Consider the following 24,627-nt stretch of genomic DNA (forward strand, 5'->3'; position numbering starts at 1 on the left):
ATGACTATAATTTTCAGTGTTGATAATGTGAACTCTAACAGTTATAATTATTTTTATTTATATTACTTGTAAGTTTGAATGTAATGCCCTGAGAAAGACCAAGTAGGTCGAAACGTTGACTCGATAATTATAATTCAACATGTATATATAGCTTTTTATTAATACCCTAATATTGCTCGGAATATCGGCCGTAACATTACTTAGCTTTTAATTTTAATATTTTATTTACTTATAAATAAGATACTGAAAATAATACGACATCGTAAAAATTATAAAATATCGCGAAACAATTTTTCATATACAATAGAATAATTATAAGTAATTATGTTGTAATTATAATTATCATATTATCTGTAATTATATTATTCCAGTAAACACATACTTAGTCGGTGGAATAATAGTTGCAGATGCATAATACAATTATAATTACCTACATAATCACCTATGATTGTTATACTGTATGTAATAAATATTAATTGTGTGTATCAAATTGTATTAAACATGTTTTTTTAATCAAATGCACGCGCGAGCAATACAGCGTGACTGACTATTTTTACGCGTTCGCGGTTCTGTATTTGAACCTTTTATCGACCGTGGCTGTAAGTAGGTCGGTAACCGACCTAGAGGTAGCGCGCTCATCTGCACCGCTCTGCACCGTAGCTCACCGGGTAACGGAACTCATTTATGCTCCTCACTGTACATACTACATGTGCACGTGTTTCTGCGAGTGTTTTGCTATCAGAAATAAATTAAATAAAAAAATTAGTATAATATACAACAATATGGTCGCTTATTGTTTTGTTGAAGGATGCACATCAAGTAAATACAAAAGGAGGACTGAAAGACATAAGTCTATCGTGCCTATGTATGGGTAAGTCAAAGTTAACCTTAAATAAATATGTATGTATATATACCGGGTGAATCTTAATGATGCACCAACCATTTACCATAGGAGATGAGTTACCGACCGCAACTGTAATGAACCGAACGATCCATAGGTGACACCAGCTTGAATCGACCGCTTCGATCGACGAGTCCGAGGTGATGTACAGGCAAGTTAAAAACTGTGAATCAAATAACGTATATCGTATGTTCATACTTTTCTAATATATCCAACTGTCTACGCATTTTTCTTTTTACATATAATTGTATTTAATTTGATTTCTTATTATTCTCCATCTATGCGCAACGTATTAACCGCATGTACTACGTTTACGCGAGCGTTACTTTTGTAGTAACTTACGATAATTCACTTCGTTTACGCAGAGTAAATTATCGTAAGTTACTACAAAAATTCCTTTACGCGAAGGAATTATCGTAAGTTACTACTGAAGTAACGCTCGCGTAAACGTAGTAAGAGTATCTTTTTTATACGATTTTTTTTAAATATTTATATTTTAGTACAGTTTTACTTGGTGGCGATTTCTTTTCACGCTTACGCGGAACATTTTAGCGCGTAAAAAAAGAGTTGGATATAAGCGGAAAAAAAATAAAAATATTCTACCATTCTTATACAAAATTGAGCAATTCTACTTTTCTACAAGAAATATTCTACTGTATACTTTATGGATATAAAAGTAATAATGTGAAAAATTAGAAGTAATAACAGTGGGCTTCCGCACCACCTTGAGGTACCACCAATAGCGCTTTAGGTTTTTTCGCCTGGACCCGTAATGTACCACATTTTAGACCTTTTTCAGTATAAAGGTTTAAACAGATGTACTAAAGTCTTACTGCGTGTAAAAACGCACACAGATGAAAAATTACATCAACGTGACCGTGCGCAACACATTACCAATTTATCATGTTTTTATCTCAGTATGCGTGCTCGAAATGGTTTCCCTCCAGCCTCTCACAAAATGTAGCCTTTTTTAAAATTACACGATGCACCCCGGCGCAAGACCCGTGGACTTATTGCACGACAAGCTCGTACAATTAAATCCTTCAGATCTTGAGCACTAGCAAGTCGCGTTGTGCAAACTTAATTACCTGCACTAAGAGCCGAAAAACAGTAATAATTCCTGTATTTTTGCTCACTCTCAACTTTTAATCTTTCTTACAGTAACCATTACGCGCTACTACAGTAAACATTCTTTCAGTAACCAGTACGGATCTCACAGTAACCATTACGATAAAATCAGTAATGATTCCGGTGCAATAATTAAAAAAAAAATTTCTTTTTATATTTTCAAATAGGTCTAATTTTTTTGAATATTTTTAAAGTTTAATTTGTATTCGTGGTTTCGCATATTCTATTTTATTAATTAAAATTACGCACTGTTTTACAATTTTTGAAAACACATTGACGGGAGACGGGATTCAACCTAAGATTCCGGAATGACAGTTTAATACGCTAACGCTGAGCTAACAATCTATTCTACAATAACTGTTATGAATCTCTCTGAACTGCTCTGAACTCGCGCGATAAAACGAATATAAAGAGCCAACAGTACTTAATGGTTACAGAATCGCACTGATTGAATAATGGAACTTCTCAGCAATTATTTCTTTTCTATTATTTCTTTCAGACAGTATCGCTTACGATCTTAATCTTAGATATTACTGTGTTTTTCAGTAGACATTACTTTTTTTTTAAGTAAGCATCTGTGTATTGAGAATAAAAATTGAGAATGAGTGCAATTTTGACAAGGGCTACATTTTGTGAGAGAATGGAAGGGGGCCATTTCGAGCACATACTAAAGTAAAAATATGATAAATTGGTGATGTGTTGCGCACGGTCACACGTTGATATAATTTTCATCTGCGTGCGCTCTTACGCAATATGACTTCAATGTATCTATTTGAACTTTATACTGAAAGGTCTAAAGATGTGGTACAATATGGCTCCAGGCGAAGGTCCACTTTAAAAAACCTAACGCGCCATTGGTGGTACCTCAAGGGTGGTGCGGAAGTCCACTGTTATTACTTCTAATTTTTCACATTATTACTTTTATATCCATAAAGTATGCAGTAGAATATTTCTTGTAGAAAAGTAGAATTGCTTCAATTTTGTATAAGAATGGTAGAATATTTTATTTTTTTCCCGCTTATATCCAAACTCTTTTTTTACGCGCTAAAATGTTCCGCGTAAGCGTGAAAAGAAATCGCCACCAAGTAAACTGTATTAAAATATAAATATTTAAAAAAAATCGTATAAAAAAAGATACTCTTACTACGTTTACGCGAGCGTTACTTCTGTAGTAACTTACGATAATTCTTACGCGTAACAGAATTTTGTGGTAACTTATGATAATTTACTTCGCGTAAACGAGTGAATTATCGTAAGTTATCGCACAGAAGTAATCGCTCGCATAAACGTAGAAACAGATACAAAGATATTTCTTTCTATTAGTCTAGGATCCGGCCCGCGTGATTTATACGTTTATCTGTTATTTTATCAAAATGCGATTTTAATGGAAGATTACATATCAGGTCATACATCGCGGCCGGTGTGCCTAGCAAAATCTTGCCGCAAGTACCCTCAATTAGAGCTGTTTTAATTAAATTTTTTTAGACAACTTCGTTCATTTGTTTGCGAAGGAAATGAAGCGTTATCTAAAAGAGAGTGATCTAAAAAACTTGAAAAAAATAGGTCGCCATCTCTCAGTCTGCCGCAACCTCCTGGCAGCCAGGTGCAAAAAGGTCTTTTTTCGTTAATTATCAACGTTCATCGTGTATCGAGACAATTTTTACACAAATTGAAGCTAAATTTTTCCTCTACACGATGGAATATGGTTGCCTGCGTAAAAGCTGCCGCAACTGGTGGTTGCCAGCGTTTGAATGACTCGCTCTCGCCTGCGCGAGCTCTTCAATCTTACAATGTTTACAATGGAATAATCACAGCAATTTCCTTGAATTTCTTTAATATTACAATAGTTTCTAAACAAGTTTTCAAAAATTCCTTTTATAAATAAATTCCGCCCCTCATTCGTCTTCCGACTCGTCTGAACTCGCAGCATCATACTCCAAATCATCAGAATTATCATTCGCGTTTTCAGAACTTTCATTCATCGACATGCGCAATACATCTTCGACTTTCAACGGCGTTGGGTACCCAACGAACCACGTTGGTTTCAAAAAACCATCTAATAACCAACCGCAATCTTCAGCGCGTAATTTAATACAACACGGATCTGTAGCATTTTGCCACATCGAATTTACAAAAATTGCGCGTGTCGATGAATGAAAGATCTGAAAACGCGAATGATAATTCTGATGATTTGGAGTATGATGTTGCGAGTTCAGACGAGTCGGAAGACGAATGAGCGGCGGAATTATTTATAAAAGGAATTTTTGAAAACTTGTTTAAAAACTATTGTAATATTAAAGAAATGCAAGGAAATTGCTGTGATTATTCCATTGTAACACATTGTAAGATTGAAGAGCTCGCGCAGGCGAGAGCGAGTCATTCAAATGCTGGCAACCACTAGTTGCGGCAGCTTTTACGCAGGCAACCATATTCCATCGTGTAGAGGAAAAATTTAGCTTCAATTTGTGTAAAAATTGTTTCGATTACACGATGAACGTTGATAATTAACAAAAAAGAACCTTTTTGCATCTGGCTGCCAGGAGGTTGCGGCAGACTGAGAGGTGGGAACCTATTTTTTTCAAGTTTTTTAGATCACTCTCTTTCAGATGACGCTTCATTTACTTCGCAAACAAATAAACAAAGTTGTCTTAAAAATTTAATTAAAACAGCTCTAATTGAGGGTACTTGCGGCAAGATTTTGCTAGGCACACCGGCCGCGATGTATGACCTGATATGTAATCTTCCATTAAAATCGCATTTCGATAAAATAACAGATAAGATAAACGTATAAATCACGCGGCCGGATCCCGTACTATATTACTACGTTTACGCGAGCGTTACTTCTGTAGTAACTTTCGATAATTCCTTCGCGTAAAGGAAATTTTGTAGTAACTTACGATAATTTACTCTGCGTAAACGAGTGAATTATTGTAAGTTACTACAAAAGTAACGGCTCGCGTAAACGTAAGTACATGGCGGTTAATACGTTCGCGCATAGATGGAGAATAATAAGATCAATTAAATACAATTATATGTAAAAAGAAAAATGCGTAAGACAGTTGGATATATTAGAAAAGTATGTACATACGATATCGTTTATTGATTCACACAGTTTTTAACTATGCCTGTACATCACCTCGGACTCGTTGATCAAGCGGTCGATTCAGCTGGTGTCCACCTATGGATCGTTCGGTTCATTACAGTGCGGTCGGTAACCTCATCTCCTATGGTAAATGGTTTGGGTGCCTCATTAAGATTCACCCTGTATATATATATATATATATATATGGTTATAGCAAATAATCTTTCATATTTTAAGAATATAATTCTATTATATTTTCAGATTCCCCACTGATAAGAAACTGAAAGAAAAATGGATAAATGCATTACTTGTTTTAAACAAACAAAGTAATGCTTGTAATCCCTTAAAATACAGTAGAATCTGCATCAAACACTTTTCGGAAGACCAAATTGAACAATTTGGATTGCAAAGTGTTCGTTTGAAAAAGAATGCTGTCCCAAGTGTATTTCCCAATGCAGAACAAAGGTAAAATATAATAAAAACTATTTATAATAAACATTCAGTTTTTTATTCCTTTCTGCTTATTAATAAAAAAATGTTTTAATTTTAACGCAATATGCTTTAAGATACTTTTTATAATTTGAATATATAAATAAAATATGTATTAAATATATATTATTCTCTCTTTTTTCTTTAATTAATCAAATTGTTTATTAATTGAATATTTTACAGTAAGACAATATCTGAAAATGAAGATAATTTAAATCCTAACGAAATCGAAGAAATTGATCAATTTCAAATAAACCAGCTAATTATTCAAGATAAAATTCAGTTAAATATAATGAAGCTAGTGAAATTAATTTAAATGAGCTACAAGAAAATATTGAAAAAGAAACACCCATAAGTAGTCATCATTGTAGCGAAGAAACTGATGTATTCTCTTCCAATATGCAAGTTGAGGAATGCATTGAGGATAAAAGTGTTGCAACGTTTACCAAGAAGATTAGATATCCTGGAGAGATAACGGATGCCCTAATAGAAAATATGTCTCGAGATGAAATGATAAATGTCATTAAAATGTTAAGAGAAACGACAAGAAAGAAAAATATCACTATAAAACGTTTGCGAACTCAACTTTCACGTAAAGAAAAGAAAACAAACAGCTTAAGCACATTATTAGAAGATTTAAAGCAAAAATATAGTCTTTCTTCTGATTGTTGTGGGACATTACAGGTAAATAAAAATTAAATTTATACTTATTTTTTTGTATATATAATGTATATATATTGTGTATTGTATTTATATTTTTATATGTTGTACTAAGTTTTAATTGTACTCAATGATCAAAAATTATTACTAGACTTATATATACTAGATTATACTAGATTACTAGATTATATTAAAGTTATTTACATTAACATTTACCTCGTTACGCGGAGTAAATTATCGTAAGTTACTACAAAATCCCGTTTACGCGAAGGAATTATCGTAAGTTTCTAAAGAATTAACAGCTCGCGTAAACGTAGTAATTATCGCATTATATACATATAATATAACATCGAGACATTTAATCTGCATCGAGTCTGCAATAACATTATTAATGATATAGATTACTGTTCATACCTTTGTAGAGATATGTATACACACAATCATGTTGAAAAAATAATCAAAAACGCCCAACGCCATTCGAAGGAGAACGTTTGTACTCGTTTGTACCTCCGTTTAAATCGTTTGTTCCTAAGGTTAAGGAATTAGAGGGGGTAAAAAAACGCCAGCCCCAAACTTAAGATATCAGAAAACGCCAAAGCCATTCGAAGGAATCGTTTGTCCCCGTTTTTCGCCAGCCCCAAACTTTAAGATATCAGAAAACGCCCAACGCCATTCGAAGGAGAATCGTTTGTACCCGTTTGTACCTCCGATTAAATCGTTTGTTTCTAAAGGGTTAAAGAGTTAGAGGGAGTGAAAAAACGCCAGCCCCCAACTTTAAGATATCAGAAAACGCCCAACGCCATTCGAAGGAGAATCGTTTGTACCCGTTTGTACCTCCGTTTAAATCGTTTGTTTCTAAAGGGTTAAGGGGTTAGAGGGGGTGAAAAAAACGCCAGCCCCCAACTTTAAGATATCAGAAAACGCCCAACGCCATTCGAAGGAGAATCGTTTGTACCCGTTTGTACCTCCGTTTAAATCGTTTTTTTCTAAAAAAGGCATGTTAAGTCGATAGTCGAATTTATTGTTGCCGCTTTTCCGCGATGCTGATTGGTTTTCTCGCTGCGCTTACTTCATTTGCAGCTGTCATCGTATATTTTGACAGTTGTGTGTATCAAGAAATTAATAGTGTAATAGTAATAGCATAATGTTAAAGCTAAATAGCGCGCGCAAAGCGCGCGTCTGTGGTGCTAGTGTTTCTAAAGGTCTTAAGGAGTTAGAAGGGGTGAAAAAAACGCCAGCCCCCAACTTTAAGATATCAGAAAACGCCCAACGCCATTCGAAGGAGAATCGTTTGTACCCGTTTGTACCTCCGTTTAAATCGTTTGTTTCTAAAGGGTTAAGGAGTTAGAGGGGGTGAAAAAAACGCCAGCCCCCAACTTTAAGATATCAGAAAACGCCCAACGCCATTCGAAGGAGAATCGTTTGTACCCGTTTGTACCTCCGTTTAAATCGTTTGTTCCTAAAGGTTAAGGAATTAGAGGAGGAAAAAAAACGCCAGCCCCCAACTTAAGATATCAGAAAACGCCCAACGCCATTCGAAGGAGAATCGTTTGTACCCGTTTGTACCTCCGTTTAAATCGTTTCCTTTCTAAAAAAAAGGCATGTTAAGTCGATAGTCGAATTTATTGTTGCCGCTTTTCCGCGATGCTGATTGGTTTTCTCGCTGCGCTTACTTCATTTGCAGCTGTCATCGTATATTTTGACAGTTGTGTGTATCAAGAAATTAATAGTGTAATAGTAATAGCATAATGTTAAAGCTAAATAGCGCGCGCGAAGCGCGCGTCTGTGGTGCTAGTGTTTCTAAAGGGTTAAGGAGTTAGAGGGGGTGAAAAAAACGCCAGCCCCCAACTTTAAGATATCAGAAAACGCCCAACGCCATTCGAAGGAGAATCGTTTGTACCCGTTTGTACCTCCGTTTAAATCGTTTGTTTCTAAAGGGTTAAGGAGTTAGAGGGGGTGAAAAAAACGCCAGCCCCCAACTTTAAGATATCAGAAAACGCCCAAAGCCATTCGAAGGAGAATCGTTTGTACCCGTTTGTACCTCCGTTTAAATCGTTTGTTCCTAAAAGGTTAAGGAATTAGAGGGGGTAAAAAAACGCCAGCCCCAACTTTAAGATATCAGAAAACGCCCAACGCCATTCGAAGGAGAATCGTTTGTACCCGTTTGTACCTCCGTTTAAATCGTTTGTTTCTAAAGGGTTAAGGAGTTAGAGGGGGTGAAAAAAACGCCAGCCCCCAACTTTAAGATATCAGAAAACGCCCAACGCCATTCGAAGGAGAATCGTTTGTACCCGTTTGTACCTCCGTTTAAATCGTTTGTTTCTAAAGGGTTAAGGAGTTAGAGGGGGTGAAAAAAACGCCAGCCCCCAACTTTAAGATATCAGAAAACGCCAACGCCATTCGAAGGAGAATCGTTTGTACCCGTTTGTACCTCCGTTTAAATCGTTTGTTTCTAAAGGTTAAGGAATTAGAGGGGGTAAAAAAACGCCAGCCCCCAACTTTAAGATATCAGAAAACGCCCAACGCCATTCGAAGGAGAATCGTTGTACCCGTTTGTACCTCCGTTTAAATCGTTTGTTCCTAAAGGTTTAAGGAATTAGAGGGGGTAAAAAAACGCCAGCCCCCAACTTTAAGATATCAGAAAACGCCCAACGCCATTCGAAGGAGAATCGTTTGTACCCGTTTGTACCTCCGTTTAAATCGTTTGTTCCTAAAGGTTTAAGGAATTAGAGGGGGTAAAAAAACGCCAGCCCCCAACTTTAAGATATCAGAAAACGCCCAACGCCATTCGAAGGAGAATCGTTTGTACCCGTTTGTACCTCCGTTTAAATCGTTTGTTCCTAAAGGTTAAGGAAGTTAGAGGGGGTAAAAAAACGCCAGCCCCCAACTTTAAGATATCAGAAAACGCCCAACGCCATTCGAAGGAGAATCGTTTGTACCCGTTTGTACCTCCGTTTAAATCGTTTGTTCCTAAAGGGTTAAGGAATTAGAGGGGGTAAAAAAACGCCAGCCCCCAACTTTAAGATATCAGAAAACGCCCAACGCCATTCGAAGGAGAATCGTTTGTACCCGTTTGTACCTCCGTTTAAATCGTTTGTTCCTAAAGGTTAAGGAATTAGAGGGGGTAAAAAAACGCCAGCCCCCAACGTTAAGATATCAGAAAACGCCCAACGCCATTCGAAGGAGAATCGTTTGTACCCGTTTGTACCTCCGTTTAAATCGTTTCCTTTCTAAAAAAAAGCATGTTAAGTCGATAGTCGAATTTATTGTTGCCGCTTTTCCGCGATGCTGATTAATTTCCTCGCTGCGCTTACTTCATTTGCAGCTGTCATCGTATATTTTGACAGTTGTGTGTATCAAGAAATTAATAGTGTAATAGTAATAGCATAATGTTAAAGCTAAATAGCGCGCGCAAAGCGCGCGTCTGTGGTGCTAGTGTTTCTAAAGGTCTTAAGGAGTTAGAGGGGGTGAAAAAAACGCCAGCCCCCAACTTTAAGATATCAGAAAACGCCAAACGCCATTCGAAGGAGAATCGTTTGTACCCGTTTGTACCTCCGTTTAAATCGTTTGTTTCTAAAGGGTTAAGGAGTTAGAGGGGGTGAAAAAACGCCAGCCCCCAACTTTAAGATATCAGAAAACGCCCATCGCCATTCGAAGGAGAATCGTTTGTACCCGTTTGTACCTCCGTTTAAATCGTTTGTTCCTAAAGGTTTAAGGAATTAGAGGGGGTAAAAAAACGCCAGCCCCCAACTTTAAGATATCAGAAAACGCCCAACGCCATTCGAAGGAGAATCGTTTGTACCCGTTTGTACCTCCGTTTAAATCGTTTGTTTCTAAAAGGTTAAGGAGTTAGAGGGGGTGAAAAAAACGCCAGCCCCCAACTTTAAGATATCAGAAAACGCCCAACGCCATTCGAAGGAGAATCGTTTGTACCCGTTTGTACCTCCGTTTAAATCGTTTGTTTCTAAAGGGTTAAGGAGTTAGAGGGAGTGAAAAAAACGCCAGCCCCCAACTTTAAGATATCAGAAAACGCCCAACGCCATTCGAAGGAGAATCGTTTGTACCCGTTTGTACCTCCGTTTAAATCGTTTGTTCCTAAAGGTTAAGGAATTAGAGGGGGTAAAAAAACGCCAGCCCCCAACTTTAAGATATCAGAAAACGCCCAACGCCATTCGAAGGAGAATCGTTTGTACCCGTTTGTACCTCCGTTTAAATCGTTTGTTCCTAAAGGTTTAAGGAATTAGAGGGGGTGAAAAAAACGCCAGCCCCCAACTTTAAGATATCAGAAAACGCCCAACGCCATTCGAAGGAGAATCGTTTGTACCCGTTTGTACCTCCGTTTAAATCTTTTTTTTTCTAAAAAAAGGCATGTTAAGTCGATAGTCGAATTTATTGTTGCCGCTTTTCCGCGATGCTGATTGGTTTTCTCGCTGCGCTTACTTCATTTGCAGCTGTCATCGTATATTTTGACAGTTGTGTGTATCAAGAAATTAATAGTGTAATAGTAATAGCATAATGTTAAAGCTAAATAGCGCGCGCAAAGCGCGCGTCTGTGGTGCTAGTGTTTCTAAAGGGTTAAGGAGTTAGAGGGGGTGAAAAAAACGCCAGCCCCCAACTTTAAGATATCAGAAAACGCCCAACGCCATTCGAAGGAGAATCGTTTGTACCCGTTTGTACCTCCGTTTAAATCGTTTGTTCCTAAAGGGTTAAGGAATTAGAGGGGGTAAAAAAACGCCAGCCCCCAACTTTAAGATATCAGAAAACGCCCAAAGACATTCGAAGGAAAATCGTTTGTACCCGTTTGTACCTCCGTTTAAATCGTTTGTTCCTAAAGGGTTAAGGAATTAGAGGGGGTAAAAAAACGACAGCCCCCAACGTTAAGATATCAGAAAACGCCCAACGCCATTCGAAGGAGAATCGTTTGTACCCGTTTGTACCGTTACCTCCGTTTAAATCGTTTGTTTCTAAAGGGTTAAAGAGTTAGAGGGGGTGAAAAAAACGCCAGCCCCCAACTTTAAGATGTCAGAAAACGCCCAACGCCATTCGAAGGAGAATCGTTTGTACCCGTTTGTACCTCCGTTTAAATCGTTTGTTCCTAAAGGTTTAAGGAATTAGAGGGGGTAAAAAAACGCCAGCCCCCAACTTTAAGATATCAGAAAACGCCCAAAGCCATTCGAAGGAGAATCGTTTGTACCCGTTTGTACCTCCGTTTAAATCGTTTGTTTCTAAAGGGTTAAGGAGTTAGAGGGGGTGAAAAAAACGCCAGCCCCCAACTTTAAGATATCAGAAAACGCCCAACGCCATTCGAAGGAGAATCGTTTGTACCCGTTTGTACCTCCGTTTAAATCGTTTGTTCCTAAAAAGTTAAGGAATTAGAGGGGGTAAAAAAACGCCAGCCCCCGACTTTAAGATATCAGAAAACGCCCAACGCCATTCGAAGGAGAATCGTTTGTACTCGTTTGTACCTCCGTTTAAATCGTTTGTTCCTAAAGGTTTAAGGAATTAGAGGGGGTAAAAAAAACGCCAGCCCCAAACTTTAAGATATCAGAGAGTGAACAGATAGGAGGTGAAGGAAAGAAAAGAGAAGGTGATCGTGGAAAGAAAGCAAGAGAAAGGCCAACGAAGGCGGAAGAGCTAACCAAACTGAGAGGAAGAACGGACAGTCTAGGATCAGTTAAGGACCTCATTCAGAAGAGGAAAAGAGGAGAATTAGAGGAAGAGGCGGCTAGGGCGGAGAAAGAGATTCTGGAAAAATTTAACGATACAAGGAGGATCAACAGATCACCGCCAGCCAAAATTAAAAAAAAAGAAGAGAGAAAAGAAATCATGGCGACAGAAGAGCTGCTAAAGGAAATAATAAGGAAAATGGAGAAAACAAGAGGAAGAAAGGAAAAAAGATAAAGAGGAAATAAAAAACGAGATTAAGGGACTGAAGGAGGAATTTAAGAAGAGCGAGGAGATATGGGAAAAGCGAGGAAAGGCGTTGGAAGAAAGAATGAAAAAACTGGAAGAGAAGGTGGAGAAGATAGATGTGATCGGCACAGAAAAACAGGAGGGATGGGATTTAATAGGGAAAATGAAGGAGATAGAAAGAAATTTAGAGATGGCGGAAAGAAGAAGGAGGAGAAATAACATAATTGTGAAAGAAAAGAAAATAGGAGATGATAAGGAGAGAAAAGAAAAAATCGAGAAGCTGATAGAAGAGATAAATAAAACGAAAGGAGTCATCGATGAAGTACAAGAAATAGGATATGGAGACATGAAAATGAGGATGCTGAGATGCAAAAACTGGGAAAGCAAAAGGGATATAATGAGGAAAAAGAAGGAGCTAGGAAGGAAATATGAATGCTTTCTAGATGACGATCTCACCAAGAAAGAAAGACAATTACAGAAAGAGATAAGAAAGATAGCAGGGGAGATGAGAGAGACAGGAAAGAGAATCACGGTCGGTTACCAAAAAATATGGGTAGATAGTAAAGAATGGAAATGGAATGAAAGTAAAGGAAAACTAGAAGAGAGGAATGACTTTCGCGGAACATAAAGAAAGGAAGGAGGACAAAGAGGTGGAGAGAATGGAGAATGGGAGAGGGAGAGAGGAAACACAGAAAGGGGGACAGGAAGGGAGCAAGAAAATAGAAAAAAGGCCGAACACTACCGAAGAGATCAGAAAGGACGAAGAAAGTATAAATGAGGAGGAAGAGGAAGTCGTGGGAGGAAGCGATAGAGGGGAGGCTGAGGGATATAAAGAGGGAGAGGAAAGAGATGACAGGAGGGGGGAGGAGACATGGAAAGTGGCCTTCTGGAATGTAGCAGGTATAACAAACAAGGATAAGGACTTTTGGGAAGGGATAAAAGAATGGGAGGTGGTTGTAATGATGGAGACATGGATGGATGAGAAAGGATGAGAGAAAATGAAAGAGAAGTTACCAAGAGGATATAAATGGAGAGTACAGATAGCGACCAGGAAGAACAGGAAAGGTAGAGCGTGCGGAGGCATGTTATTAGGAATAAGGAAAAGCTTAGAAGAGGTAAAGGAGGTAAGAGGGGTGGAAGAGGAAGAAGGAAAAATCGAAGGTAAGATAAGAATAGGAGAGGAAATTTGGAGAATAATAGGAATATATGTAAACAATGATATAGACAGGAAGTTAGAAGGTTTGAAGGAGTGGACGGAGGAGGGGGAAAAAGGAGTAAGGACCATAATAGGAGGCGACTTTAACGCGAGTTTAACGCGAGAACGGGAGAGGAAGGAGGATGGGAAGAAGAAGTCGAGGGAAGAGGGGAAGAAAGAAGGAGAAGATCTAAAGACAAGAAGGTAAATAAGGAGGGCAGGAAGCTACTGAAATTTATCGATGAAAGAGGATGGATGATATTAAACGGAGGTATGAAGGGCGACGAGGAGGCAGAATTTACGTACACAGGAGGGAAAGGTGAGACAGTTATAGACTATGTTATAGGAGAAGAGGAGGTTAGAGAGAGAGAGTGGAAAGACTGGAAGTAGGAGAAAGGGTAGACTCAGACCACCACCCATTAATACTTTGGATAAGAGGCAACCCAAAGGGAAAACAAAGAAGTGGGAAGGAGAGAAGCAGAAGGAATAAGAAGAAGAGGGATATGGAGCGAAGAGCGAAGAACGCAATTTAGGGAGAGGCTGTGTACGATAGGAGGAAAAAGAGATCTGCAAGAGGAGATAAAGGAAGGAATGTCGAAGATAAGAAGAGTAATAGAGGAGAATGAAAAAGAGAACGGGAGAAGGGCTAACAAGAACGGAAGAGGGTGGTGGAACGAGGAATGCAGGGAGAGAAAGAGAGAAGTGAGGAGAGAACTAAGGAAATGGAGAAAAGGAAAAGGAGAGGTGGAAAGATATAGAGAAGGAAGGAAGGAGTATAGGGAAACGTGCGAAAGAAAGAAAAAGGAGGAGAAAGAAAGGATGATTAGGTAGATAGGAGAAGCGAGAACGGAAGGAAAGGTATGGGAATTGATAGGTAGAATAAGGAAGAGAAGAAAGAGAATAAACGAAGAGATAAAGCTGGAAGATTGGAAGGAATATTTCATGGAACTAATGGGGGGAGTGGCGAACAGGGTGGTGAAGGGAGAAGGAGGTGGGGGCAGGCAGGAGGAGGAAGAGATAGAACTAGAAGAGGTAAGAAAAGTAATAGAGAAACTGAAAACAGGGAAAGCAATAGGCAAGGACGGGATACCGAACGAGGCATGAAAATTCGGAGGAGAAGAAATGGTGAAATGGATATGGAAAATATGCAAACGGGTCTGGAGGGGAGAAGGCTGGCCGGAACAATGGAAGGAAGGTGAGATAATTCCAATAGTAAAGAAAGGAGAAGGACGAGAGGTGAAGGACTATAGAGGAATAACTATTATGTCTTCGATGTACACAATCTACACGGCGGTACTAGCTGAAAGGATAAGGAAGGAGGTAGAATCGAAGAACTTAATTCCCGATAATCAAGCTGGATTTAGAAAAGGAATGGGGACGATGGATCAAATATTCGCACTGAACTACTTGGTAAATAGACAACTAGGAAAAGAGAAAGGAAAGATGACAGTACAATTTGTGGATTTGAAGGCGGCATTTGACTCACAAGGAAACCTCGCGAACTGGAAAATTCTGATTTTAATGAAACTTTCCACACATGTAGGGGGAGTAAAAAGATGAATTTAGATATTTTTTGTAGCTGCCCAAAAACAGTTTTAAGGGGTGAAACCACTGCTCATATGTAGAGCGGTTTTTTGCTTTTCTCGATATATCTCGAAAAATATTTGAAATATCAAAAAATGTTTCAAATAAAAGTTTTATAGTAAAAACATCTTTATTCAACCACATTAATAAAATTTCAAAAAAAAAAAAATTTTTTTAATTTTTAATCAAAATTGTGTTTAAAAAATTATTTTCAAAAAATATTATTAATGTTGTCAAATAGAGAAGATTTTACTGTAAAACTTTTATAAGAAACATTTTTTGATATCTCAAATATTTTTCGAGATATATCGAGAAAAGCAAAAAACCGCTCTACATATGAGCAGTGTTTTACCCCTTAAAACCGTTTTTGGGCAGCTACAAAAAATATCTAAATTCATCTTTTTACTCTCCCTACATGTGTGGAAAGTTTCATTTAAATCAGAATTTTCCAGTTCGCGAGGTTCCCTTGTCAGTGGATAAGGAAGTATTAATCAAGGCGATGAGAGAGAGAGGAGTGAGACAAGGACTGATAGACAGGGTAGAGGAGGTTCTGAGAGAAACAAAAAGCAGAGTGGGAAGGGGAGGAGAGAGCGGAGGAACATTCTGGACGGCGAAGGGCTTGAGACAAGGATGCCCGCTAAGTCCGATACTATTTAATATATTAATTGCAGACATAGAGGATTACATGAAAAAGGGCAAATGGGGAGGCGTGAGACTAAAAGGAGGGAAGATTTACACACTAATGTATGCGGATGATATAGCATTATTGGCGGAGGAGGAACAGGACATGAGATCAATGATAAGCAGGCTAGAGAGATATTTAGATAGGAAAGGCTTAACACTGAGTATAGAGAAGACAAAGATAATGAGGTTTAGAAAGGGAGGAGGAAGGAAGAAGAAGTATGACTGGAGATGGAAGGGAAAGAAATTAGAGGAGGTCAAAGAGTTCAAATACCTGGGGTATACGTTTAAGGAGTTTAAACAATCTGCGCTACATATATAAAAAATAAATTTTTTTAACTAGTTAAAAATATCTTTAAATTTTATTATCTTCCATTAATTTATGTCTTTAAAATTATTATTCCTTATCCTACTCAGACAGATAGAGTTGTAAAACTTCCATATTATATTTCTTGAATATTTTATATTTATGACATTTATATAATATCATTAACGTAATGCTTTATATATTTTTCAAATGTAACTTTATTAAATCGTTTTATTTTAACTAGTTATAAAAAATTCTATTTAAAAAATTATCTTTATCCTTATCTTTACATTTGAATAATAATTAAAAATTATCACAATGTAACATAAAATACAAAAAGAACTACATATCAAATAATTTAAATCGAATTCATATTATTTTGTTGACGTAATATTTTATCAAAAAAATTTTTGGGAAATTACAATATTCAATATTTTGTTAACATATCTTAAAAAAAAAAAAACAATATTGATTGTAAATTTCTTTTCTAATGTTTAGAGTATTTCTGAAGATATCGATATTATTCGACAAATTAAGGATGGAAGAAAAGGCAAATATTCTGCGGAATTACGTGCTTTTGCATTAACTTTAAACTTTTATAGTCCAAAGGCATATGATTATATCAGAAATATTTTTCATAATAAATTACCAGCGTCATCCACTATTCGTGCTTGGTACAGCAATATAAATGGATCGCCAGGTTTAACTCAAGAAGCAGTGCAGATATTGAAAAGGAAAAGTAATAATGCAGGCGATAAGAAATTATATGCATGCCTCATGACGGATGAAATGGCCATTAGAAGACAAATAGAGTGGGATCATACAAAAAAAACATTAACAGGATATGTGGAAAATGAATTGCCTACCCATGATAATAAACGTTTACCTGTAGCTAAGCAAGCATTAGTATATTTATTAAACGGTGTAAATGAAAGATGGAAACTACCAATTGCATACTTCTTTGTCAACGGACTTACTGCAGAAGAACGAGGTGAAATTACAAAGACAGTTCTTACTTCCATAGATAGTTGTGGAATTCAGGTCATTGCTTTAACTTTTGACGGACTCATATCAAATATTAGCATGTGTAAATATTTAAATGCTAATAATAATTTTGATAGCATTTTGCACCCAACTCATGGTTATAAGATTCCAATTATTTTGGACGCTTGTCATATGATTAAGTTAGTCAGAAATACTTTTGCTTCTAAAGAAATACTGTATGATGGTGATGGTAATGCAATCAGATGGGAATTTATGGTAAAACTTGTTCATCTTCAAAACAATGGTTGCATTCATTTGGCTAACAAATTGACTTCTAAACATATACAGTGGTACAAAAATAAAATGAACGTAAAACTAGCTGTACAAATTTTAAGCGAGAGTAGTGCCGCAGCCTTAGAGCAGTTTCATGAAGATGGTCATCCAGATTTTACAGATTGTATTGCCACAGCCCAATTTTGTAGAATAATAAACAATATTTTTGATTGTCTTAATTCAAGAAATTTTTATTGCAGTAAATATAAGAAGCCATTATCTAAGAATAACATGAAAGAAATTTTTTCTTTTTTTGATACAGCTATTAAGTATTTGTCATCTATTACATTAGAAGTCAAAGGGAAACGTGTTCCAGTGATAGAAACAACATCAAAAACCGGTTTTCTTGAGTTAATTATTAATATGAAAAATGTACAGTTTTTATTTTATGAATACGTAGAGAAGGGATATTTGCAATATCTATTGTCTTATAAGTTATCACAAGATCACTTGGAAATGTTCTTTTCATGTATTCGAGCAATGGGAGGATATAATAATAATCCCACTATTAAGCAATTTATAGCTTCATATAAACGCCTTCTGCATCACAATGAAATTAAACCCTCTACACAAGGAAATTGTGTTCCGTTGGATAATATTCCTATCCTAAATGTTTCATCGCACAAAACATCAACTAGTTCGAATACAGAAAGGGAAAATGAAAATAATAAAGATGAAAATAATAATGATATGTTAATTGACGATATACCACTGCTACATATAAATCTTACTAATAATCACGCAATTACATACATAGCAGGATACGTTGAAAAAAAGATTTTAAAGTCTATAAAATGTCAGACGTGTTATCAATTGTTCAATGAATGTGAGGGAGTAACATCTAAGTTTATTGATAGAAAAAATTGTGGATTGTTAAGATATCCTCGAATAGATACGTTTACTATTGTAAGTGCTGCAGAAAAAATTTTTAATTTTTTTAGAATAAACAATAAATTAAGTAGTTCAAACGCATTTAATATAATGGTTTCGAAAACATTAAGAAATATACACGTGACTGCATTATTTAATAATTTTGATTTGCATAGTCGTGAAGTTTCACAAACATTTGGCGTAATGGAAGATCACAAATTTATGATAATTAAATCAATTATTACATTATTTTTTAAAATAAAATTTTACTACTACGGAAAACAAGTTACTTTAAAAGAACATAATACATTTATTAGACATTATTTTACAAAAACTATTATTTTTCAGGGCCAGTAACAATATTAAAAATATAAGAATATTACATAAAGTTATATTATAGTTTATATTATATTAATTTTATGTCAAATATATTTTGTTTATTGTATCAGATATTGAAATAAATGGCATGTGTAATAAGTTTTTCTTATACACCGTTTTCTTGTGTTAATTTATTTTATTTACACATTTTTTAAAATTTAGATTATTATTGTATTATTAATCTTTTTATGCACATCATAATTTATTACTTATATTTAAAATAAGAATAAGTAATCTTGTTTTTATATTCTTTGCTTCTATTTTTGTCTTTTGAAATATTCCAATATTTAACATATTATATTTTAATATTTATGTAAATGTTTATAAACAAAATATACAATATACATTACAAACTTAGTAAAAATTAAAGTACTCATACTACGCTTTAAACCTACAAAAATATAAGTTTTTTATAATAGATACAACTTAAAGTATATTTAAATTTGCCGGTCTTTGGTCGATGGGGCGGGGCTTAGTATCGCAGATGTTGGGTACGCGTCCCTCTCTGTCTGTTGCATGGGTTAACTACCAGTCTGAAGTTGCTGCTAGCAGTCCATGTTATATAGGCTGGGTTCGCGGAGCGCGCTTTTAGCGCTATGAGCGTGCTCTGTCCTTGTTCAACTTTCAGTAAGTAACAGAGATAGAATGACGTTGTCAGCGCTAATAGCGTCTCCCCGAACGCACCTATAGTCAAAGGCTGTATTACTGCTGCATTATCTCGTTTGCAGTATGACAAATAGAACCATTTTGTAATATAATACAATAAACTTTATGCGGAACGATTTGTAATAAAAGAAACTTTTAGATACTTGATTTTTTTAATTGAAAGAATTAAATTTTTGAGAAGATAAAATAGGAATTTTTTTAGTTGACTCTGAGAATCGAATGCGATGTTAAAAGAGTTGCTAGAAATTTTGTTATGAGAATAATTGGCACTACGCTTTTTTATAACGACGATTTCGAGACTGGAGTACTGGAGGTTAAGGGGATCCTGCAGTGACAAGCGAACTTCCTCGATGTCGATAATGTCAACCTTTCTAATTTTGTTTTCCCTATATCTGTCTTTGTCTAACGAAATGACATCTGTCCTTTTTTCGATTGCTCGCCATCTTTCGCAAGATCCGGCAACTACTGTTGCTGCTCTTCTTGTCATTCTGCATCCGTATTTGCAGTACTAAAATAAAATTCACATTTTTCTTTTATTGTACGCATTGAATCTTACTTCTACTTGCACGATATTATTCCTACATGTTTTCCTAAGGATAGGAGACAAACATTATGTATGTATAAACTGCAGAATTTTTGTTTTAACCAAATATTGTCGTCAGGTGACAGCTGTATGTGCCCAAATAAGTAACATTTTTAATTTTTTGGTGTTTTTTATATAAAATCGCGTTTGCTAGCCTAGATTTTTGTGCGTACTTTAATTCTGTAAAAGATTTTTGCAATTCTATAAAGCCAATTAAAAGATTTATGTGAAAACGATAATGTCGGTAAATCATACGGCTGCAGGATCGCCTTAAGCAGGATCTGCGGTTTACTGGTCTACTCCCAAACACGGTATCAAACGATAACATCATAGAGCGTGGGAGTACACGAGGATACGTGGTGTTACGATGAAAGACTGATTTCCACTTGAGGAGTGGAGCACCAAATCCATTGTGCAACGTAGCTGCAATAAGGTTTTATAGAAATGTGAGTGCATGTATTATTAAATCTGGAAACTGTGCACACAAGCAAAAGATTTTTTTATTAACTGTACTGACACTGAATTTGGAGAAGAATTTCGCAAAAGACTTGAATCCGTTTTTCTGCTACTGTTATTTATGCATAAAAATAAATTTGAAGCTAATCCTTTATTCCTATTTACTTGGTGCTGTTAAATCAAATATTAACGGAGCAATAACATGAAATAGAACTTAACTCTGTATTGTAAGGTGTATTTAATATCTGCATATAATGTGTATCCAAAGTTATATTTGTACTTGTTGCAGGTATAAAGTTATTGCTGCTCTCTTTATTATTGTTTCTGTGACACGTGGAGAAGATTATTATGAGATTCTTGGTATAAGCAGATCCGCTGGTCAGGATGAGATTCGGAAGGCTTTTAAGAAGCTGGCCATCATCCATCATCCTGACAAAAATAGTGTACGTGAATTAAAGTGCCAATATACCATTGTCTGCTATGTCGCTAATAATATTTTAATACTTCAGGACGATCCAGATGCTCATGATAAGTTTGTTCGATTAACAACGGCCTATGAGACGTTGAAAGATAATGACTTAAGGAAAAAATACGATCTTTATGGAGAAGATGGTCTTAATAACTCTCACAAGAAACAAACCTATCACTCTTGGAGTTACTATCAAAACAGTTTTATATACGACGACGACGAACATGTTATCAATTTGGAGAGAAGTGATTATTGTGAGTATATAACTTTTTCTGTACCTGTGTTGACCCTGTCGTTAAGTACGAAACGAAATTTATTGATATTAATATGCTAAGTTATTAAGAATTAATAATTAAAATGTGTGATATTAAAGTTATCCATGTGTATATCTTTGTACAGATGAAAGTGTTATTAACTCTGACTCAAGTTGGTTTGTAAACTTCTATTCTCCGATGTGCAGCCACTGTCATCACTTAGCACCAACCTGGAAAGAAGTTGCTAAGTTACTTGATGGTGTCGTGAAAATTGCAGCGGTCAATTGTGAATATAATAGCCAATTGTGTCATCAAGTGGGAATACGTGCCTATCCTACATTGCTCTATTTCCAAAAGGTATATATAAATATACATATGCGGAAAAAATGTGCAATTTCTCATTAGTATCGTATTATATAATCTTTTGAAAATTATATAATCTGCACATAATTCGATATTTCCATATTTGTTAGTTAAATCAGCTGATAATACTAACTCATTCTTTGTCTCAAAGAATTCACAGCATGGGGAGCATTATAGAGGAGAAAAAACGCAGGAGGCCATTACACGTTTTGCATTAGACGGACTAAATAGCCACGTACCTGAAATAAGTGAATCGCAATGGGAGCTGTTCTTACGCGGCAAGAACATTGTACAAAGACCTATGTTAATTTTTATATGTGGTGATCAACAGAACTGTTTTACTTCCGATGAAAGGCTCATTGTAGCGGCTACATTCGTAAGTGACGTGATTTTATTGAGATACGTTTTTAATTTACTTTTTTAAATTTAGTTTTTAAGATACCGCGATTGTTAAATAGCATTATAACGGTTCTTTTAGGATAAATTGATTGATGTAAGGGTGTTTGCGTGCGAAAATGGCAATTGTCATGATAAGATGTCTTATAATGTACACGCGGTCTATTTACCGATATATAATGCATCTTCTTGGGAGCCTATATTCCTTGATAACATATCTAATATAAATACATTGATAGAAAAGCTCTTGGACCAATTGCCCAGTCCACAAGAGTTATTTGACAATGATTTTGAGGTAAACAAAATGTTATAATTCGTTAGTATTTGTATATTACTATTAATAATATATTACATATATTATTATTAATTATTACATTACAATATTATTAATTTGTATATGTATTTGTCATTTGTTAGTACATGTACTTTCTGTATACAATTCCTGCTTTTTAAATTATATTTTTATCAGGAATATTTTTTATGGTTTACAGCATATTAGGAAAACGAAGTCCAACGTTGCCTGGCTTGTATGCTTTTACATTGGCGACACGGCAAATTTGCGAGATTTGAATTTGCAAATGAAGAAGTTTTCGGCCAGTGGTGTTAATCTAGGTAGATATTTTTGTGATCCATTGATGGGGATCTGATACCGAATATAAAATATTTTTACACAGTATGAAGTATTATCTTGTAGGTAAGATAAATTGTGGCAGAAACGGGCAGCTCTGTTCTAAACTGGGTATAAATCGCTATCCAATCTGGGGCATGCTTAAGCCTGGCGGAGCGTTTGAATTGAATCATGGAAAAAATATCAATAACGATATTATTAAGTTCGTGCAAATTAGTGTGAAAGCTACAAACGTTTGGGCTCTCTCTGCAGAAGAAGCGTTATCGATATTACAAAGAAATCATGGTATTATATTGTAAACGCGAATCACATTTTCGAGAGGTTTTACAATGCTGGGGATACTAACTCTAGCAAAATGTTATAGCAGATGAAGTATGGTTCCTAGATTGGTTTTCACCGTGGTGTCCACCTTGTATACAGTTTCTGTCTGAACTTCGGAGAGCGTCGTTAGAATTTGATGCATCAGTAATTCGTTTCGGTACCATTGATTGTACCGTTCATAACACGCTATGTCATCAATACAACATACAGTATTATCCTACCGCAATGCTCATAAATGGTAGCAATACATATCAATTCACGTTACCAAAGACAGCTGCGAATATTATTCAATTCATTAATGAGAAAAGAAATCCAACAGGTAAGATATAATATATAAAATAATTATATTAGTGTATTTTCGCATTTTTCATTATATCTGATTGTTTCATACAGTTATAGAACTGACGTCGGGAAACTTTTATCATAAATTGGCGAAGAAGAAAAGTAAAGTTATATGGATCGTTGATTATTTTGCGCCATGGTGTGGACCGTGTCAAAGATTAGCACCCGAATGGATGGCCGTTGCGAAGTCACTGAGCAGTTTGTCGTTTGTAAACGTTGCCAGTGTAGATTGCGAGGCTGAGGCTTCCTTATGCGCGTCGCAAGGAGTGCGTTCTTACCCCAACATTAGAATGTATCCATTAGGAAGCGAGGGTCTAAATACAATCGCGTAAGTTACAACTTTTTGCAATGTTCAATCATGCATTCATGATTAATGTAACAAATATCAATGCATTCATCATGCATCTTTATCATTTACGCAGCTTGTACAATGGGCAACGAGATTCGTTATCTATATTAACATGGATAACAACATTCTTCCCAAAGAAAATCCATGATTTGAATTCTTCCGACTATCAGAAGCTGTTGAATAGCAAGCATATATGGCTCGTCGATTTCTATTTACCACAATGTTGGCATTGTCAAAAGATGGAACCTGAGTTTGCAATTGCTGCTCAGGTAAATGCTACTTTATTATAACCAATTTACAATCTATAATTTATTTAACAGTAGCCAGATCAATTATAAATCCTACTTTAATTTCAGTTGCTGGAGAAAGTTAAATTTGGAAGAATTAATTGTAACTTCTATGCGCATGAATGCGCACATATAAAAGTATTCCCGACATTAATGTTATATAATTCTAAGCAGAAAAAACAAAACAGATACGATGGTATCAAAATTTCTGCGGCAACGGCTGAGGTAATCAAGGATGAAATTTTGGAGATTATTAATTCTCACACGAAACATGACGAACTATAATAGACAAAGTGCTTAAATTGAATTTAAGACTTTTTTTTATCATGAATTCTTTTTTTGCAATATACGAATAATTTATTTTTTTCACATGCCATCATGCAGATTTGATATATAGATTGGTAAATACAATTTCTCTTTTCAATACGTGAGTTAATAATTAGTTATACTTAGCCTCTTTATATAAGAGCCTTAATAAGCTCTTTTTGCTATAAATGTAGGATATATATGGACTAAATTATGCATCTATTTATTAAAGCAACATATATAATGCATATTTCACAAATCTATATACTATCAAATGAATCATGGCATAGGAAAAACTAATCTATTTCAATACATATAAGAAAGAAAATTCATCAGATGACTTCTTGCATCTGATACCACAATTCATTTTACTGAATTGTTGCAACGAGGAAACGGAAGCCTTAATACATTTCAGTAATGTACTTATCTGTAATTGATATGTTGCTCGACTACTGCAACTAATGTTTGCCGTTTACTCCGACGCGGTCCATTCTTCCAAAAGGAACCAAGAAAAAACTAGACCAGAAATAATTTTGGTCCCATTGTGATACTTTTTATACATTTATGTACATAGCAATTAATAAAATCTCTATGAACAAATTAATAAGACCTTGAATTTCGAATATCATATTAAAGGTTTATTCACCATAAAACTCTTCGAATATTTGTCGGAGGTTTTGTTTATTTAGTAAGAGAAACACG

At 35.7% G+C, this 24,627-nt stretch overlaps 2 protein-coding genes and 1 pseudogene across 3 annotated transcripts in view; 2 read left to right on the top strand and 1 right to left on the bottom strand.

The window, feature by feature from the left end:
* The window catches only part of Bcs1 (Bcs1 chaperone), a 216,861-nt gene that overhangs the window by 5,905 nt on the left and 186,329 nt on the right, over window positions 1–24,627 (bottom strand). The window lies entirely within an intron of this gene.
* On the top strand, window positions 702–16,063 carry LOC139767807 (uncharacterized; annotated as a pseudogene).
* Window positions 19,075–24,532, top strand: LOC139767798 (dnaJ homolog subfamily C member 10-like). 2 transcript variants are annotated; one of them, XM_071697423.1, is made up of 13 exons: window positions 19,075–19,785; window positions 20,018–20,200; window positions 20,500–20,653; window positions 20,720–20,933; window positions 21,079–21,290; window positions 21,448–21,672; window positions 21,775–21,987; window positions 22,184–22,304; window positions 22,387–22,605; window positions 22,685–22,960; window positions 23,035–23,311; window positions 23,406–23,601; window positions 23,689–24,532. In XM_071697423.1, coding segments are annotated over exons 2-13 (2,325 nt in total). In that variant the 5' UTR covers window positions 19,075–19,785; window positions 20,018–20,198; the 3' UTR covers window positions 23,905–24,532. The 2 variants fall into 2 exon arrangements, with proteins under 2 accessions (XP_071553524.1, XP_071553525.1); XM_071697424.1 differs by having other exon boundaries at window positions 22,688–22,960.

Source organism: Temnothorax nylanderi, unplaced genomic scaffold (assembly GCF_030848795.1).
Source record: "Temnothorax nylanderi isolate EJ_2023f unplaced genomic scaffold, tnyl_v1.0 TNYL_tig0012_pilon, whole genome shotgun sequence".
Lineage (NCBI taxonomy): Eukaryota > Metazoa > Arthropoda > Insecta > Hymenoptera > Formicidae > Temnothorax > Temnothorax nylanderi.

What these genes read in the sequence shown, in the direction of transcription:
- LOC139767798 (XM_071697423.1), top strand. An exon ending in CATTGCTCTATTTCCAAAAG is followed by an intron (nt 21,291 to 21,447) that starts GTATATATAAAT and finishes TTTGTCTCAAAG; the next exon opens with AATTCACAGCATGGGGAGCA. An exon ending in TATTTGACAATGATTTTGAG is followed by an intron (nt 21,988 to 22,183) that starts GTAAACAAAATG and finishes TATGGTTTACAG; the next exon opens with CATATTAGGAAAACGAAGTC.